This window comes from Lactuca saligna, chromosome 4, assembly GCF_052625555.1.
Source record: "Lactuca saligna cultivar CGN05327 chromosome 4, ASM5262555v1, whole genome shotgun sequence".
Lineage (NCBI taxonomy): Eukaryota > Viridiplantae > Streptophyta > Magnoliopsida > Asterales > Asteraceae > Lactuca > Lactuca saligna.
In genome coordinates this window covers 124500098-124518858 of record NC_136420.1, presented here as the reverse complement: position 1 = coordinate 124518858, position 18761 = coordinate 124500098, and the positions used below count along the sequence as shown (strand labels likewise).

The window sequence follows — 18761 nt, the reverse complement described above, 5'->3', positions numbered from 1 at the left end:
CATGTCTAAAATGAGTTTGATTCCTGCTTTTGATATGCAAAATAATGGAAAATGTAAAACATGCATGCTAACTAAAATCACTAGACAACCTTTCAAAGATGTTGTTAGGGAAAGCAAGGTGTTGGATCTTATACATAGTGATTTATGTGATTTCCATGCAACACCTTCCCTTGGAAACAAGAAGTATGTTGTTACTTTCATTGATGATGCATCTAGATATTGTTATATCTATTTGCTACATTCTAAGGATGAAGCACTTGATAAATTTAAAATTTATAAACAACAAGTTGAGCTTCATAAAAATGAATTAATAAAAGTATTGCGTACTGATAGAGGTGGTGAGTATTATGATCCAGTTTATTTTGAATCAACTGGAATAATACATCAAACCACAGCTCCATATACACCACAACAAAATGGTGTAGCTGAAAAGAAGAATAGGACTTTGAAAGAAATGGTTAATTCCATGTTGTCATATTCTGGCTTAAGTGAAGGGTTTTGGGGTGAGGCAATGTTAACTGCATGTTACATCTTGAATAGAACTCCAAATAAAAGAAGTAAGAATACTCCTTATGAACTTTGGTGTAAAAAGGTACCAAATTTGAGTTATCTCAAAATTTGGGGTTCTAGAGCAGTTGTAAGGCTCACTGAACCCAAAAGGAAAATATTGGGTGAGAGAGGTATAGATTGTATCTTTATTGGATATGTTGAGCATTCCAAAGCATATAGATTCTATGTCTTAGAATCTAATGACTCTGTGTCTATAAACACAGTGATAGAGTCAAGAGATGCTATCTTTGATGAAGAAAGATTTACATCTATACCTAGACCAAGGGATATGATTCATCAATCTTCCAACAAGAGTATTACTCAAGCTGAAGATGTTTCTGGTGGTGCAACTTCTGTACCTGAACCTAGGAAAAGCACCAGAGCTAGAAAAGCTAAGTCTTTTGGATCTGATTTTCAACTATATTTAGTTGAAGGAACAAGGAATGAAACTATTTCTCAACATCAATATTGTTTTAATATTGAAGAGGATCCAAAGACTTTCAATGAAGCTATGGCTTCTAGGGATGTTCATTTCTGGAAAGAGGCAATTCATGATGAGATTGATTCTATTATGCATAACAATACTTGGGTATTGGCTGATTTACCTCCTGGTTGCAAGGCATTAGGATGTAAATGGATCCTCAAAAGAAAAATGAAGGTGGATGGCACAATTGATAAGTATAAAGCCAGATTGGTTATCCAAGGCTTTAGACAAAAGGAAGGTATTGATTTCTTTGATACTTATGCTCCTGTTGCCAGAATTTCTACTATTAGATTATTATTAGCTCTTGCAGCTATACATAATCTTGTGATTCACCAAATGGATGTGAAAACTGCATTCTTGAATGGTGACTTGGATGAGGAAATATACATGAAACAACCTGAAGGGTTTGTGATGCCTGGAAATGAACATAAAGTGTGCAAGTTAAAGAAATCATTATATGGTTTAAAACAAGCACCAAAACAATGGCATCAAAAGTTTGATGATGTTGTCTTGTCTAATGGTTTTGCATTAAACCAAGCTGACAAGTGTGTATATAGCAAATTTGATACTTCTGGAAAAGGAGTCATGATTTGTTTATATGTGGATGATATGTTAATTTTTGGTACTGATTTAGAAGAAGTTAATAAAACCAAGAAATTCTTATCATCCAGTTTTGAAATGAAAGACCTGGGGGAGGCTGAGGTAATTCTTGGTATAAGAATTAAACAAGGAAACAATGGGATTTCAATTTCTCAATCTCATTATATTGAGAAGATATTGAAAAAGTTTAACTTTGAGAATTGTTCTCCTGTTAGCACTCCTATAGATCCTAGTCTCAAGCTTTTGCCAAATAAAGGATCTCCAGTGTCTCAACTTGAATATTCTAGGGCTATTGGTTGTTTAATGTATGCCATGATTAGTACTAGGCCTGATATAGCATATGTTGTGGGAAGGCTTAGTAGGTATACTAGTAATCCTAGTTCACATCATTGGCAAGCTGTGAGTAGAGTATTCAAGTACTTGAAAGGGACCATTAATTATGGTTTAACTTATAGTGGATATCCTTCTGTTTTGGAAGGTTATTCAGATGCCAGCTGGATTAACAACTTAGAGGATCACTCCTCTACAAGTGGTTGGGTGTTTCTTCTTGGAGGAGGTGCCATTTCTTGGGCATCTAAGAAACAAACTTGTATTACTAACTCAACCATGGAGTCTGAGTTTGTTGCATTGTCTGCTGCTGGTAAAGAAGCTGAGTGGTTAAGGAATTTGATTTATGAAATTCCTTTATGGCCCAAACCGATATCTACCATTTCTATCAGATGTGATAGTGCCGCAACCTTGGCTAAGGCTTATAGTCAAGTGTACAATGGAAAGTCTAGACATTTAGGTGTTAGACATAGTATGATTCGTGAGCTCATCATGACTGGTGTGATATCTGTGGAGTTTGTAAGAACTCAGTTGAATTTAGCCGATCATCTAACCAAAGGGTTAGCAAGAGATCTTGTGCACAAGGCGGCTATAGGGATGGGTTTAAAGTCCACTTAAAATCTTTTATATTAAGATACCCAATTCCCATCTAATGCAATATTAGATGTTGAATTCAATGTGGAAAGCTTAATACTTGAAGATTGGAACACATTTTATGATCATCCCAAGGTATGTGTTCAGTACTGCAAGTTAAGGAGGTTGAAAATTTATTTCTTAATAGTTCTTTGAAAAATTGCATTTGCGGGTGCAAGAATAAAAGAACTACCTATATAAGCATGAAGTTTAGCTGCTTCAAAAAGTTGGGACTTGGCTTTGATATGCTTATTGAAGGATGGGACATAAGCTAGTTAAATATAGTGTCAAGTTAGAAATTATGAGAATGTAAACTGGTGTGTGTATTATCTTCATGTATTCATTTTGAATAGAAAGGGTTCAATCCTTAGAGACACCCTGATATTCGAATATTTGGATTGAGTAATATACTAATATGAAATTCAATCGTCACGACATTTCATTTATGCATCAGTTTGTTATTGTTTATGTTTTGTTTTTAAGTTTAATCAGGATTACACTTAAATGGGGGAGGTTTGTTGGTGATTTTATATCATCAAATATTATTTAAGTGTAATAGGATTAAATTTGTTGACCAAAAGTGATCTTGTTGAATATTGAACAAGTTAGGATGGTGTAGGAGTGCACACTTGTTCAGGTTTTTCAAGATTTAAAGTACATTGCTATTTAGAGGCGAAGCCCCTAAACGAACAGGGGTCCGGGGGCAGCGCCCCTGGGAGCGGGATCCAAGGGGCAGAGCCCCTGGCTGGGATCGAGCTGCCAGGTCAGCGCGAAATTTTTTTATTTGGACTATGTTGCTATATTAAAAATTGCATCAAAAATCCAATTTTAGAAAGTTGACCCTTTATTCCATGACATCCGTTTAATGACAGTTTGTTAGTTTTATGACAGTTTCTAACTGTCTGTTGACAGTTTTCAGACAGGATTGATATATCCGTTTTTTGGTCAATATTCTGGTACATGTTGAAGAACATTTTTCATATACATTCTCAGATTTCATTCTCTGAATTTCATCCAATTGAGTGTTCGATCTGTACCATCGAAATACTTCAATTTGATAGTGAATCACGACTTTCAGAGAATCCAAGCAATCTATTCATCCCTTTTTCTAACATTAAGTCTCGTTGTAAAGTTGCATCAAAACCAACTAAAGTAAGTTTTTACCGATTGATGCAATATATCATCATTGAGCTCAAATCACCATATAATACATATTCCATGCTCGAAATTTGAAGTTACTAATAAATTTGTGACTTAGGCCCGAAGTCAACAAAGTAAAAGGATCTTAAAACACACCTACAATTACATGTATTTGAATCAAATTGCATAATTGTAATACTTAGAACAATAATACCAAACATGCATTTTTAAACTTACACAAACCAATTCATTCAAGTTTACCCAAAAATTAGGTTAGAGATGAAATACTACCTACAAACTTATTGAATTGTGGCTTTGGTTTGTGATTCTACATGTATTTAGGGGGTGTTTGGATAGAGAAAAAAATGATGTTTATTGTTTATTGTTTATTTCCACCATAATAAGTTAAGTTTAAGTGTTTAGATAGGAATCCTTAAATATTGTGGTTGAGATAAGCTAAATAACTTGATTTTAATAAGCCTCTCACCCCTTGCTTGTTGTTTATTGTTTATTTTCACCGTAAATAAACTAATAAGCAATAAACTAATAAGCTATAATCTAATTTATTCAAACATCCCTTTAGTGTAAAAATGCTTTCATGGTGACCCATGGGATGAAAATCGCACCTAAGGCTCTTAATTGTGTTGTTGGAACATAATGACATCTTAAACTTGATTTTTGTAATTAAAACCTATTGGTCAAAACAAGGCCAACGATGGTTAATACATTTCAAGCTCCATGCAAACTTGCACTGTAACACGCATGTCGTCACCAATGTCATGTTCTTCATATTTCCAACCGATACGATGTCTAACGTGATGCATATTTTCGACTTGAGGATATTCTAAAGATAAATGATCTCATGATATGTTAAACATAATTGTTTTTGCCATTAAATTAGCCGACTTATATTGGGTTACACCACCACAAAAATCCAATAAATCATCACATACTTACAAAAATGTTATTAGCTTTATTCCACTCATCCAGATCCAATAAAAACTTTAAATATCATGAATTGTTAATTCATTTTCTATTTAAAGAACAATATGGTTGAAGAAGAGTAAAACAAAATTGATAATTTGTTAGATTTTGCATAACCCTATCCCAAAATGCTTGAATATATAATCAAAAACTCTATTTTTTTTGGGAAATAATATGATCTTACGTGACATTCTCTATAACCTCAATAGTCTAGATTCACCAATAGAAAACCGTTTCTTAAAATTTGAAAATATCACGAACTATTGCATGTTCCATACTTTGTCATTTTTGTGAGTAACACTAAAAAAATCTACTTTGTCCATTACGTTGCATTCATTAACATGATATTTGACAACACAAATAGTGTGATGTATTTATTTTTTCTTAAATAAATTATACGAATGATCCTTATGATTTAGGGTTCTTTGTTTATTTGATCCCTAACTTTTTTTTAACTCGGTTCAATTGGTTATTTGATTTTGTTATACATTTCGTCTCTATGGTATCTAAAGTTACTATATTGCTTTTATCTATTCACTTTATTATTTAACTATTAGTAACATAATTGTTTGATAAAAGTTATGAGTCCCACCCGTTATCCTCTCATCGGCTGAGTATGATTTTTATGGACCTTTTGTAAATCTGATGCGACACCCAATCCTATTTGTGAGCACCATCCCAAGGTCCTGTAGTTGTGGTGTGGCGTGAGGTGGGTTACAAACCATCACAAAGAGAAAGAGAGAATGTATCTCTTTCTCTCTTTCTTTACAACCCTTTCTCCTTTTATTTATATATATATATATATATATATATATATATATATATATATATATATATATATATATATATATATATATATATATATATATATATATATATATTCTTCATGCATAAACATCATCCTTGGTGTTGGTGGTATGGTGTTGTGATTAGGTGGCCACTCACTTTGGCACCTTCATGATTCTACCACTCCTAATGGCATAAACAAACATAAATCAACGTACCTCATTCATCTCTCCATTTTTCGCAAACCGCCGCAACCACTACATCTAGTCGGAACTCACCGCCTACCTTATCGTCATTTCTTATGCACTTACATCTCCTTCCCGAGTTTCACTTAAGGAGAGAAAAGAAAGGAAATGAGAAGAAAATAAAAAAATTGGTGTTCCCGAGTTTCAATAAAGGAATGAAATGAAATGATCACTTTCTCTCCCAACTTTCATTCCGATTTTGAAAGAAAGAACAAGATGATTACATTTCATTCCATGTTTCTTAAATTCGGAACACAAAAGAAAATTTTCTTTTACTTTCCTTTCTCTCTTTTATTTATTTATTTATTTATTTATTTTTTTATTTTCCTTTCTTTGTTTAAACTCGGGAACTAGATGTTAATGGCGACTACCACCAAAAACTTATCACCAAAAACCGTCGCCTCCCCTATCGAATGACTACCCCTATAAAATCTAATATGAAATGTGTTTTTTATTTTGAAGCTTTGGTCGTTCACGTTCATCTCCACTATTTTGGTGTAGAAAACTAAGTCGATTGGAATGCCTGACCCTCTAAAACATAGAAAACGTAGGGTTATCTCCCAAATACGTATCTCTATCATGTGCAGTGTAGGTTTATGTGTATGAAATTGTATTTGTGTAGTCATGAAAAAACAAAATTTGTTTGCAATCATTGCTAATTGTTTTGTGAGGAAGTTTTTTTTTTAGATAAGACCCATAAAAACTCAATACTTAAGACTGTAACATAGAAACATTCATGGAGGTTGAAGAATAAAAATATCGGTGAAGGTTACTATTGTACCCATAGATGAGAGAAATTGGCTAGGATTCGTTCTTCCTTGATTGATTTTCCTTGTATTTTGGCTAATTGATTCCTTAATCTTCCACCTTTATCCTAACCAAAATCGATACAAAATCTTATTGATTGATTTTTTTACATCAAACTTAAATATTTGATTATGTGGGTTCTTCAAAGCTAGAATAGAAGAAGGTAGCGGAGTAAAGAGAGACACAATGAAATGGTTGAGAATTAAAGAACGACGACATAAGACTATTGGTTGGTCGTCTTTCTAACAACACAACTTGAAAAAAAGAGTAAGATTGATTCATAAAAAGGGTGGACCCTATATTAGGTATAAACTCAAAACAATAATCAAGCTTTAAATAATCATAAACGGGGAATATAGTTATTTTAGATACGGAACGTGTTCTGTAAAACTAGCTGATAGCGGGTAATAGGGGTGAGCATGGTGCGGTTCGGTGCGGTTTTTGGCCAAAACCGAACCGAAAACCGCAACTTCGGTTTTTTGAAATTTAGAAACCACACCGTTCGGTTTTATGCGGTTCGGTTTTTTTGGCGGTTTTTTGTTAGTTTTTTTTTTTTTTTTTTTTTTTTTTTTCATTTTGCCATTTTACTCAAACTCAAGTAACCCAGCGAGTTACCTTGACTCAGATGAGGAGTGCTAATCATTAATTGAAGATAAACCGATACCACCACTTCTTGGTTTGAAATCAAATTACATAACATTCACCCAACATATTTCCAATGTTTCAATATAATATGAATTTAATATAATATTTGTTTCACAAATACATACGATAATATCAATTGATGTATTCATAAAAATAATACTATATCACTAATACTCTTTATATTTGAATGTTAAAAAAATGTCATAAACATTATTTGTTATTGTAAATACCACTAAATGTATGGTTAAAAATATACAATCATCATCCGATAGATTAGATAGATATTTACATTTATAGAAATTTTAATTGTCATAAGTTCTTGTTTTTACAAATATCAACACTTATATATATATATATATATATATATATATATATATATATATATATATATATATATATATATATATATATATATATATATATATATGCGGTGCGGTTTTTTGCGGTTTTTGCGAGACTAGAAACCGCACCGCACCAGTATTTTCGGTTTTTGAAAAACTAAAAACCGCACCATCGGTTTTCATTTCGGTTTCGGTTTATGCAGTTTTTTCGGTTTTTTTGGTTTGCGGTTCGGTTTTTGCTCACCCCTAGCGGGTAACTTGTAGCAGGTAACGGGTAGCTTGTAGCTTGTAGCGTTTTGTTAAACTCTACATGAAGTAGCTTTTGGATTTGGAGCGTTTTGATTAAACTAAACGCTAGAAGCTTGTAGTGTCAAATAAGACTTTTTGTTTTAAACGAAACATTTTGTCGAATGCTAGAAGCTAGAAGCTCCCAAACGCTCTGTGCCGAACACGCCCACGGTAGAAACCAAACGATGTAACAAAATCAAATGATCCGAGTTAAGAAAATAATTATAGACTAAACGCACTGACTGTCATAAACTCTAGGGACCATTCATGTAATTTACTATTTATTGTTATCATAGAAATTGTTTTTAAAACATCCGTTGCAGTTAAGCTGTAGACGGTATATTCCTAACCATGGCTGACGAAGTTCCAACAACGAAAGAAGCCAAAAACAATCCCAAAATTGAACGCCTATTTTTATCCCCCATTCTCTCTCTTTCCATCTTCTTCTCTTCCATTGAAGCACCTCCAACTCTCGTCTCAATCATCACGTCTGCTTGCCCACACAGTCAGATTGTACCTCAAGTCTCCCACCCACCATAACATCCATTCGGTTATAACAAAAGGTAAAGTAGCTCATTGCTCATCTTCATTTCTTCTGTCATGTTTTCATCACCAAAAATTCGTTTAATCTTACTGTGTTTTAGTTCAAATTAAAAGGATGTAATAAATTATGTATGTGGTTGGCATAAATTTTAGGGGGATTATCTCTTGTTCCATTGTTTGCGAATTTTGTAACTAAACTGTATAATCAGAAGTCGGTGAGCAGTTTTATCACTCCTTTCGTCCTCTATTAGTTGATTATCCATCGAATTTCAAAGTCAAAGTTGCAGCTATCAGAATTATATAATTATCATTATCCTTTTTAGTATTTTAAAACCGAGTTCTTTCGTAATACCTATTCTACTTTCTGATCCGATTATTAAGTTTTATTAAAAAACGATTATTTTCAATTCAAGAAGTGAAAGAAGCTTAATTGATATTCAAAAGGTAGGGATACTGAAAGTGAAAGTGAATATTCCGAATTCCTTTTCTTCTTTCTCAACTTTTTCAATACTTATTTAGTTCATCAGAAGGAGTAACGAAAGAGTAGAACCTGTCTGCATACTTATCTAAATGAAGCTGAGGATGCTTACAAGTTTTATAATGACAGGGCTTTTACTGTTGACCTAAAAGCTTGTTGTGGTGAACCCAAATTGGGTGCTTGGTGAGGTGATATGTCTCTGTTTGGAAATGTCTCTGCCATTAACTCAACTGGAAAGTGTATAGTAATGAATCTTTCAAGCACACAAATCACTTCAAGAGATTGTTTCAAGATTACTTCAGGGCAAAAGGATGTTTTGTCATTTGGATGCTGTGATGCTATGGGTAACAGATTGCAATTCCCAAGTGTTCGTTCTTATACACCAAGATCAAAGAAGAATGCCTCCCCTCTAAAGGTACCTTTATTCAACAACATGAATTTCATTATTCTTCATAGCATCAAGTTACTCAACAAATGTATCTCTAATAATCCAATAATAGGTAGTTTGTGTTGATTATCCAAGACCAGATCTTGATAACACATCTAATTTCTTGGAAGCTGCTTACTTGTCTTCAACCTTCAGAACATCCCCACGCCCATCTAAGCCATTGAAGATTGTAATTGCTGGTGCAGGTAATATAATTTATACTAAAGATTATGTATTTATAAATGATTATCTCTACTAACATGTAATTTGTTATCCAACTAACTTTTTCACATTATGCATATACAGGTTTAGCTGGTTTATCAACTGCTAAGTATTTAGCTGATGCAGGCCACAAACCAATTTTACTAGAAGCAAGAGATGTTCTTGGTGGAAAGGTCTATAAAGTTCCCATCTTTATTTTCATTTTCTTCTCAAATTCATGTTTCATATCTGATATTTCTTCCCACATAGGTGGCAGCTTGGAAAGATGATGATGGAGATTGGTATGAAACAGGTTTACACATATTCTGTAAGTTTCAACCTTTCTTATTACCCTTGAAGCAATTTTTGTACATATGTAACTATATACCTAATACACAGTGACTTTCTTGTTCTTCATTTTCTTGAAGTTGGAGCTTACCCAAATGTACAAAATCTATTTGGAGAGCTAGGAATTAATGATAGATTACAGTGGAAGGAGCATTCTATGATATTTGCAATGCCAAATAAGCCTGGAGAATTTAGTAGGTTTGACTTCCCAGATGTTTTACCTGCACCATTGAATGGTAAGTTTGATGTGTTTATTTTAGTCAAATGCCAAATTTTGTTTTTTTCGTGATCCTAAAAGATGTAATTGTACATATGGTATTTCAGGAATTTTTGCTATATTGAGGAACAATGAAATGCTGACGTGGCCTGAGAAAGTGAAGTTTGCAATTGGGCTGTTGCCTGCAATGTTAGGTGGACAGGCTTATGTTGAGGCCCAAGATGGTCTTAGTGTTCAGGACTGGATGAGAAAGCAAGTATGTAAATATTTAAGTAATTTTTTTTTTTTTGTACATCTAAGGTTCTTAAACCTTAGATTAGGCTTTTTTATGGAAAGATTTTTTTTTTCTAGGGCATACCAGATCGAGTTACTACTGAAGTGTTTATTGCAATGTCAAAAGCATTAAACTTTATAAATCCAGATGAACTTTCAATGCAATGTATTCTCATTGCTCTAAACCGTTTTCTTCAGGTAAACTCATTATCATCTTAAACCTTTACCAATTACGTAATTTAAAAGTTCAAACAAAAAATAATCTTTTTTTTTTTTTTTTTTTTTTTTAATTATTATTAATCAACAGGAAAAGCATGGTTCCAAGATGGCATTTTTAGATGGGAGCCCACCAGAAAGACTTTGCAAGCCAATTGTTGACCACATCGAGTCACTCGGTGGCCAAGTCAGAGTCAACTCACGAATAAAAAAAATTGAGTTAAACAAAGATGGAACTGTCCGGAACTTTCTATTGAGTGATGGGAATGTTCTAGAAGCTGATGCTTATGTTTTCGCTACCCCTGGTATTATACGTTTCCAAATATTTCACTTTATAATATGTATTTGATCGAATGTGGGGTCCACTTATATTTAATTATTTTGCATCAAACAGTTGACATTCTCAAGCTTCTTTTACCCGAAGAATGGAAACCAATTCCATATTTCAAAAAATTGGAGAAGTTAGTCGGTGTTCCAGTTATAAACGTTCATATATGGTTAGTTTTTGACTTTGACTTTTGGTTATAACCTGTTTGTGTAATGAAAATTGGAAACTATTTTTCAGGTTTGACAGAAAGCTGAAAAACACATATGATCACTTACTTTTCAGTAGGTCACCTCTGCTGAGTGTGTATGCTGACATGTCAGTGACATGTAAGGAATATTATGATCCGAATAAGTCAATGTTGGAGTTGGTTTTTGCTCCAGCTGAGGAATGGATTTCAAGAAGTGACACTGATATTATTGATGCAACAATGAGTGAACTTTCAAGGCTTTTTCCTGATGAAATTGCAGCTGATCAAAGTAAAGCAAAAATCTTGAAATATAAAGTTGTTAAAACACCAAGGTCTGTTTATAAAACTGTTCCAGATTGTGAACCATGTCGACCCCTACAAAGATCTCCAATTCAAGGATTTTATTTATCTGGTGATTATACTAAACAAAAGTATTTGGCTTCAATGGAGGGAGCAGTTTTATCTGGAAAATTTTGTGCTCAAGCTATTTTACAAGTAAGTTTCAATTCTATATATAAAAGTAGCTTGTTTTTTATAAACTTAATGATTTCTCAATTATGTTTTGTAGGATTATGAGATGCTTGCTACACGTGGTGAAGTGGTTGCTGAGGCAAGCCTTGTCTAACATTAAAAAAAAAAAACATTTATAGGAATTCAAGATTCCAAAGTGAAACTTGTTTACATGATTTTTCTTGTATTTGTAAAAGAAGAAATGCATATTATTGTTATGTGCTTAGATGATAAATTTTATTTTCTACTTTATACAGTGTTAATTCAATTGATTAATCAAGTAACAGAAGTCTAATTGCTTGTGAAATAGAGAAAAAGTGTGGGATTTTGGTGATAATAGGAAGTAAGGTTGAATGCTTAAAGAGTAAGGTTTAGGTGATTGTCAATGGATTCTTGATTCATTGAATTTGAACAATACTTGAGAGTTGCATAATGCATGGGGTTGTGTTTGTTTTGACCTTTTAAATACAGTTGTCTTTTTTGGATATTTGAAAAAAGTAATGTATTTGATGATAAGTGGTAAAGATTATATATTGAGAAAAGATTTGGTTTTGGAAGTTATGACAGAAGGACTAATGTGTTGAAAAGTCAAAATTGGATTTACCAAATAGGCAAATCTCATTGTTTACATGTCAAAATTTTAGAGGATCTTTTAAAATCCAGTAGAATCAAATTTCCTTTATTCTATTCAGTTGAGTTAAAACTAAAGTTAAACATTACAGCTATGTATAATTGGATACTAGCGACAAGTATTATTAGTTGCATTATATATATTGTAAGTTTAAGCACATTGAGTAATATATCTACTAATTTATTAACAACAACTATATATTATAAACAAGTTTTATTATACAAAAAAACAAAACCTATTTAATATGTACTAAACAATACTTGATTGTAATAACCGAAATAACAATGATTTATTAGTTTAACATCTATATTTTATTTACATTATCTATTAGAAAATTTATATTTTTATTTAGGTTTACCTAAATCTTTATTTTGTATTGTTTTAAGTCATATTAGAGTTCATACTTCAATTATATTATTATAATTTATTTAAATCTTTTTATAAATTAAAAGAAAAATAATAACTACCACCAAGATGATCTAGTTGTAGCCATTTGAGAATTAAAAAATAGATTGTCCGAACTTGGAATCTATTTTTTCCTGAAAAAATAAGAAAAAGTGAAAAAATTATAAAACAAACAAACTTAACAAGTTTGAATAAGGTAATTCATTATTATATACAAAAAACCATTTAAAAAGTTCTTCAATAAACACCGATATCCCAAACCACAAAAGGTTATATCCTATGGTTCCTACTAAACCACAATCTATTATCTAATTACATAGGTGCTTAAGCGTTTGTTAAAATACTAAAACTAATTGGTTAACAATGAGCTTCAGAAACTACAATTAAAGGAAAAAAAAAAAAAAAAAAAAAACTCTTACACTATAATTAACCACCCTCCAACCCACGTCTTTTTGTGAATGATGATGCTAAATGAACCCCTATAGATGGAACATATGTGTGTGGGGAACCACCACCATATGAAAGATATGGAGGTTCATTTAAGTTTACTCTTCATGGTGCTAAATAAACTTTAGATGGATATGCTTGTGGGACTATGGATTTTCTTTCAAACTTTTTTTATGTAGTGGAAATAAGAGAAAAAATGTATGTGTTTTACTTTTAGTAGCAACATTTTGTGGGATTTTAGTTTCACCAATCCAAAGATTGTGTTTGTGATGACAGATGGCCTTGGAAATGGAAATAGATATAAAGTAATAACTTGTGAAGGCAAATAAGCCGACACCATGTTCCCACTACGCATCCCAAATTCCATCACAACATCCTTCCCATTTCACTTCCTTCCACTTTACTCAAAAACCCCACATCTCTCTCATTTCACTTGTACAGTACAACCCATCACAGCTTCCAATCTCTTCTCTCTTTCACGGCGTCTGAATAAAGTGATTAAACTATTAAGCCCGCATGAATGCATTCGCTGATTCACCCCCCTTTCGCCTTGTTTTCTTCCCTGTTTAACATAAAAAACAAAAAACAATCAATGCTGAACTTAAACTCCTCATCTCTTTTCCATGCAAATCAGCCAACGGTTTTCGATGATAACCCATCTATAAATACATCTTTCCCTCGTACACTTTACATCTCAGGGTCCAGCTTCACTTCTGTGTGGCTTTTTTTTCCCCAAATCTTCTTTCGAAAACACTCAAAAAATGGAAACAAAAAGAAAAGGTAATGGAATCACAAGAAAGTGTGCTACTTTGGTGAAGAAACAACGCGCTCGTATTTACATCCTTCGTCGTTGCGCCACCATGTTGCTTTGTTGGTATATTCAGGGCGATGATTAGTTCTTATCAAACAGATGTCCTATGCATATAATCCTTAAAAATCTCTCTCAAATCTCAATGTCTCAATGTCTCAATGTCTCAAACCCCTTTTTCCCACGTCTCTTTTTTCGTTGGCATATGGTAAATTAAGTGCTAATCCCGTCCTTTTTAGCACCAACAGTTGGAATTGGAAGGAAAGACTGTTGGTATTATGACTACAAAAAAAACCCTTTCTCAGTTCTCTCACTACATCTTCTGATTTCCTGGTTTCGTCTTGTTCATGTTGACCTCTCTTTATTTGCCCTTTTTATCTCTTTTTTGACACAAATGGAGCGCTTCCATTTGAGTTTTTTGGGCATTTGATCGGAGGAAAATTTGAGGTTTTGACAGTGACCGGAAACGGCGGACATGGCCGACATGAAGGACTCTAGCTATCGTAAGGTTGAAAGATAACATCTTGTGTGTATGTACGTATGTATCTATATGTGTGTGTTCATGTGGAAAATAAATTATTGTTACTTACTTATATTATGTAAAGCACTCTCATCAGCTGATTTAATAAGTGCTGGAATAAATAGTAATGTACCAAAACTTATGATGAAATTTGGGATATTTTCTTTCTTTTCTTATTGTACAAACTTAGTTACATAAATTTGAAGCAATCTTTACTTGATATAGTATGAAATTGAACATAATAGTGCAACTGTAACACCCTATAGTCATCCAAAAGTATACATATATAATCAAACATTACATGTGATCATACAAAAAAGTGTCTAAACATAACCAGAGTTAAAGCCTATGGCTATGAAGATGACGCTAGTATCATACATATACAATTAGCTCTGATAGCAAGTGTCAGAACAAAGTTGACACTGCTAAAAAAGTTGAAAATTGTATGAGGTTGAGATGTTTCTCTTTATACATAAATGCATTGCCATGAGGTAAAAAGGTGAAAAAAAAAGGAAAAAAAAGCAAGACAACTAATTACAGTGACATTGACAACACAATGAAAAACTCCAAATTTCTTCAAGGCTTTGGTATCTGATTATTGAACTCAACATTATGAAGCCAATCAACAACTTCATTAATACTTGGCCTTTTCAAAGGGTTGACATTCACACACATGCATGCAACATCAAGAACCTGCAACATCTCTTCTTCAAACCCTTTACCTTTCAAAAGGGTATCAAACACTTCATCTTGTTTCCCTTCTCTTCTCAACTGATTCACCCAAACCACCAATTCTCTTGAAGCTTTTGGCCGGAAAATCTCCATGGGTCTTTTTCCGGTGAGTAGCTCAAGCATCACAACCCCAAAACTATATATGTCTCCTCTTAAAGTGGCTATCCATGACTGGCTATATTCAGGTGGAATATACCCCAGGGTACCCACCAATTCGGTTGTGACATGTGTGTTGTAGGGATGAATTAGTCTAGATAATCCGAAATCTGCAACATATGCTTCGAATTGTTCATCTAAAAGAATGTTGCTTGACTTTATGTCACGATGCACAATATGTGGTTCACATACTTGATGCATGTAAGAAAGTCCACAGCTTGCGCCTTGCAAGATTTTCAATCTTGTTGGCCAATCGAGTCTAGAAGCTCCATCTGTCTTTTCGTGTAGCCAGAAATCTAAGCTTCCGTTTTCCATGTAGGAATATATTAACAGCTGGCATCCATCGTGTACACAGTAACCTTGTAAGGATACGAGGTTCTTGTGTTGAGCTGTTGATAATGCTTCGACTTCTGCTTTGAATTCTCTAGCGATTAAACCCATGTCGCCTGAGAGTTTCTTGACTGCTAGTTTTGTTCCATTTGGTAAAGTTGCTTTGTAGACTAAACCGAATCCACCACACCCGATTATGTTAGCTTGACTGAAGTTATCAGTTGCTTTTAAGATGTCTGAAATTGTTAGGTTTTTGGTGTCTGGAGTCATGTTGTTTGGGAACAGAATGACTCCGCTTGTGTCTTTAGGGACTTCAACTGCTGACGTGGAATTGAAGGAGGTCATGTCCATGTGGAAAACCTCCGGGTCACCTCTTGGGAGGATCCGTCTTTTGGATAGTATGAATAATGCGAGACAAGTTAAAGTGATGCCGACTCCAAAACAGATGCCTAAAATTAGTCCGACTATCATTTTCTTGTTGGGGCCTTTTCTGCGTGAAGAATCTGTTGTGTTTGATCGATTTTGGTTCCCACAAAGGGTGTCGATGGGAGGGCCGCATAACCCTGGATTGTTAACGTAGCTTGGGCTCATAAAGGTCCCGAATTGGCCTCCGGTAGGGATAGGACCTTGAAGACTGTTGTTTGCGACATTGAAAGAAGATAGAAAGTTGAGGTTTTTAAGTGAAGAAGGGATCTCACCAGATAGGAGATTGTAAGAGAGGTCGAGCTTTTCCAAGTTTGTTAGATTTGAGATTGAACTTGGAATTGTGCCTGAGAAATTGTTTCGACTGAGGTCAAGGGTGTGAATTGACTGGAGGTGACCGACCTGAACTGGGATGCCGCCGATGAGGTGGTTGCTTGCTAGGTATAAGGCCGGTGGGAGGGTGGCGAGCTGGTTGTATTGTAAATAGGAAGCGTTTTGGGGTTGGACGAATACAGGGAGTTCTAAGTAACTACTGTTTACATGGTCGAGCACTTGTTGTGAGCCAAGTGCTGGGAGTCTAGTAAGCTCAATAGGGAAGGTTCCAGAAAGAGAATTGTTAGATAAATCGAGATAAAAAAGATTTGGTAGGGTTTCCAGCCAGCCGGGGATTGTTCCATTGATGTTATTTTGAGAGAGGTCGATTACCTGGAGTTTCTGTAACGAACTCAGCCATGTCGGAATTTGACCAAACAATTTGCAACCACCTAGCCCCATGATCTTAAGTTTTAAAAACCCGGACATTTCTCCGTCGGGTAGGGTTTCGTAGAAGAAGTTCTTGGAGAGAATCAGAGTGGTGAGCTTCTGGTGCTGTTTCAGAATATTGAATGCGTTTGAGATGTTCTTCAGGGTGTTGTTTGGAAGCGAGAGGAAGGATAACGATGGTAATTGGAGAACATCATCCAACAGTTCTCCTTCCAGCCTATTGTTGGCCAGTCGAATTGCGGTAAGTGATTTGCAGGTGAAAAGGGTTTTTGGTAGAACCCCGTTGAATTGATTTTCACCGAGGTCAATTATGGTGAGTTGACTAAAATTGGAGAAATCAAAATCCGAAAGGATGCCAACTAAGAAGTTGACCCTCAAATTTAGCAGTTTGAGCTTTGTGCAATTCATCAATGATGGAGGGAGAGTGCCATTGAGACGATTAATGTGAAGTTCCAATCTTTCCAGGAATGAAAGCTTTCCGATATTGCGAGGGATGTCGCCGGATAACGAATTACCAAACAAGGTAAGACTCTTGAGGTTGGTGAGATTGGTAATGCCTTCATCAATCTCTCCCGTAAGAGAATTTCCGGGTAAGGATAAGACTTGCAGCGATCGAGCGCCGTTGATATCTATTGGAATCTGTCCTGTGAGATTGTTAAAACCCATACTCAAAAACTGGAGGTTAGAACAGGCACCAAACCCTGACGGGATAATTCCGGTGAAGTCGTTCAAAGCGAAATCGAGAATCACTAATCCCGGTGACTTGTCGCATATAGAAGCAGGAATGACGCCAGTGAAGCTATTGTTGCTGACATTGAGAGCAATCAAGCTTGGAGTCGATTGGAAAAACGCAGCTTGAATCGTGCCATTAAAACGATTACCGGAGAAATTCAGCGATTGGATTGTAGGCGGCAAGATGTCCGGTAACTGTCCAGAAAGCCTATTGTAGCTCACGTCAATGGTGCGGAGGTTGTTCATAGAGGAGAAAAGTCCATCGGGGAGGGGACCAGATAGGAAATTACACGACAGGTTTAGGAGAGAGAGTGTGTTGATGGTTTGAAGAGAAGAAGGAATTACACCACGAAGACCTCTATCAGGTAACGACAACTCCACCACCCGATCCCCTGTATCATCGCAATCAATCCCATCCCATGAACAGCAATCGACGGCGGCAGTCCAATTGAGGGTGGGAAAGTTGGCGGCGAATGACAGTAGCGAATCACGATCAGAGCTGGAACAAGCGGCATCTGTAAGTAGTATCGGAAACACAAGTATAATCAACAATCGAAGAAAACCCAGATGGAAGAAGAAGAAGAAGAAAAGGGGTTTTGGTTTTGGTTTCGGCAGCATGATTGCTGCAGTGAAGAAGAAGAAGAAGAAATGGGAGGAGGGATTAGGAAGAATAGGAGAGATTGTTGAAGATGAGTGAATGATGATGATGATGATGATGATCCATTGATGAAGGAGGAGACAAGTGGATGTTGACGAGGAGCAATATTAAAAAAGGGGAAAGAAGGCATCAAGGGTGTGAGTGAGTTTAATCGTTTGGTTTATGATCGTGATCATGGAAGCGTTTACTTTTTTTTTTTTTTTTTTGAATAATGAATTGTTGGGAATGGGGGCGGCTGTTTGGTGGTGGTGGTGGTGGCGATGGTGATAATGATGATGGTGTTGGTGGTGGGTTTTTCTGTTTGGATGTGTAATTTGTTATTGGGTTATCAAATCAAACCATTATACTCACAATTCACAAACGTTTGTTTGTTTTTAAGTGCTGGTGGGGTGGGGAAGACTTGAAATAAATAAATGGAAAATGGAAATGGAAAATGGAAAATGGAAAATAAATAAAAATAAAGAAAGCATTATTACCCAATCAGGACTCGTATAGAAAGAATGACCTAAAAAAATCCAAGTGGAGATAAAAAGATACTCTCTTTATATGTTTTTTAATTTAGTTTTCAAATCGATACTTATTCCTCCATTGACAATTACA

General features: G+C 34.8%; 2 protein-coding genes across 2 annotated transcripts; one reads left to right on the top strand and one right to left on the bottom strand.

Annotated features, from left to right (window-relative positions):
• The first annotated feature begins 8181 nt into the window (after positions 1 to 8181).
• PDS3 (phytoene desaturase 3) lies at positions 8182 to 11809 on the top strand. Its single transcript, XM_078991235.1, has 12 exons — positions 8182 to 8392; positions 8980 to 9265; positions 9351 to 9483; positions 9584 to 9672; positions 9749 to 9806; positions 9907 to 10062; positions 10151 to 10299; positions 10395 to 10514; positions 10624 to 10837; positions 10927 to 11029; positions 11098 to 11542; positions 11616 to 11809. The coding sequence occupies exons 2-12, from the start codon at positions 9044 to 9046 to the stop codon at positions 11670 to 11672; spliced, it is 1746 nt and encodes a 581-aa protein (XP_078847361.1). The 5' UTR covers positions 8182 to 8392; positions 8980 to 9043; the 3' UTR covers positions 11673 to 11809.
• Positions 11810 to 14631: 2822 nt separating this feature from the next.
• Positions 14632 to 18509, bottom strand: PSY1R (Leucine-rich receptor-like protein kinase family protein). The gene has a single exon (XM_078991234.1). The coding sequence runs from the start codon at positions 18119 to 18121 to the stop codon at positions 14945 to 14947; it is 3177 nt and encodes a 1058-aa protein (XP_078847360.1). The 5' UTR covers positions 18122 to 18509; the 3' UTR covers positions 14632 to 14944.
• Between the last annotated feature and the right edge of the window lie 252 nt (positions 18510 to 18761).

What these genes read in the sequence shown, in the direction of transcription:
- PSY1R (XM_078991234.1), bottom strand. Translation starts at nt 18,121, where the DNA reads ATGCTGCCGAAACCAAAACCAAAACCCCTTTTCTTCTTCTTCTTCTTC.
- PDS3 (XM_078991235.1), top strand. Translation starts at nt 9,044, where the DNA reads ATGTCTCTGTTTGGAAATGTCTCTGCCATTAACTCAACTGGAAAGTGT. An exon ending in CTCTAAACCGTTTTCTTCAG is followed by an intron (nt 10,515 to 10,623) that starts GTAAACTCATTA and finishes ATTAATCAACAG; the next exon opens with GAAAAGCATGGTTCCAAGAT. An exon ending in GTTATAAACGTTCATATATG is followed by an intron (nt 11,030 to 11,097) that starts GTTAGTTTTTGA and finishes ACTATTTTTCAG; the next exon opens with GTTTGACAGAAAGCTGAAAA.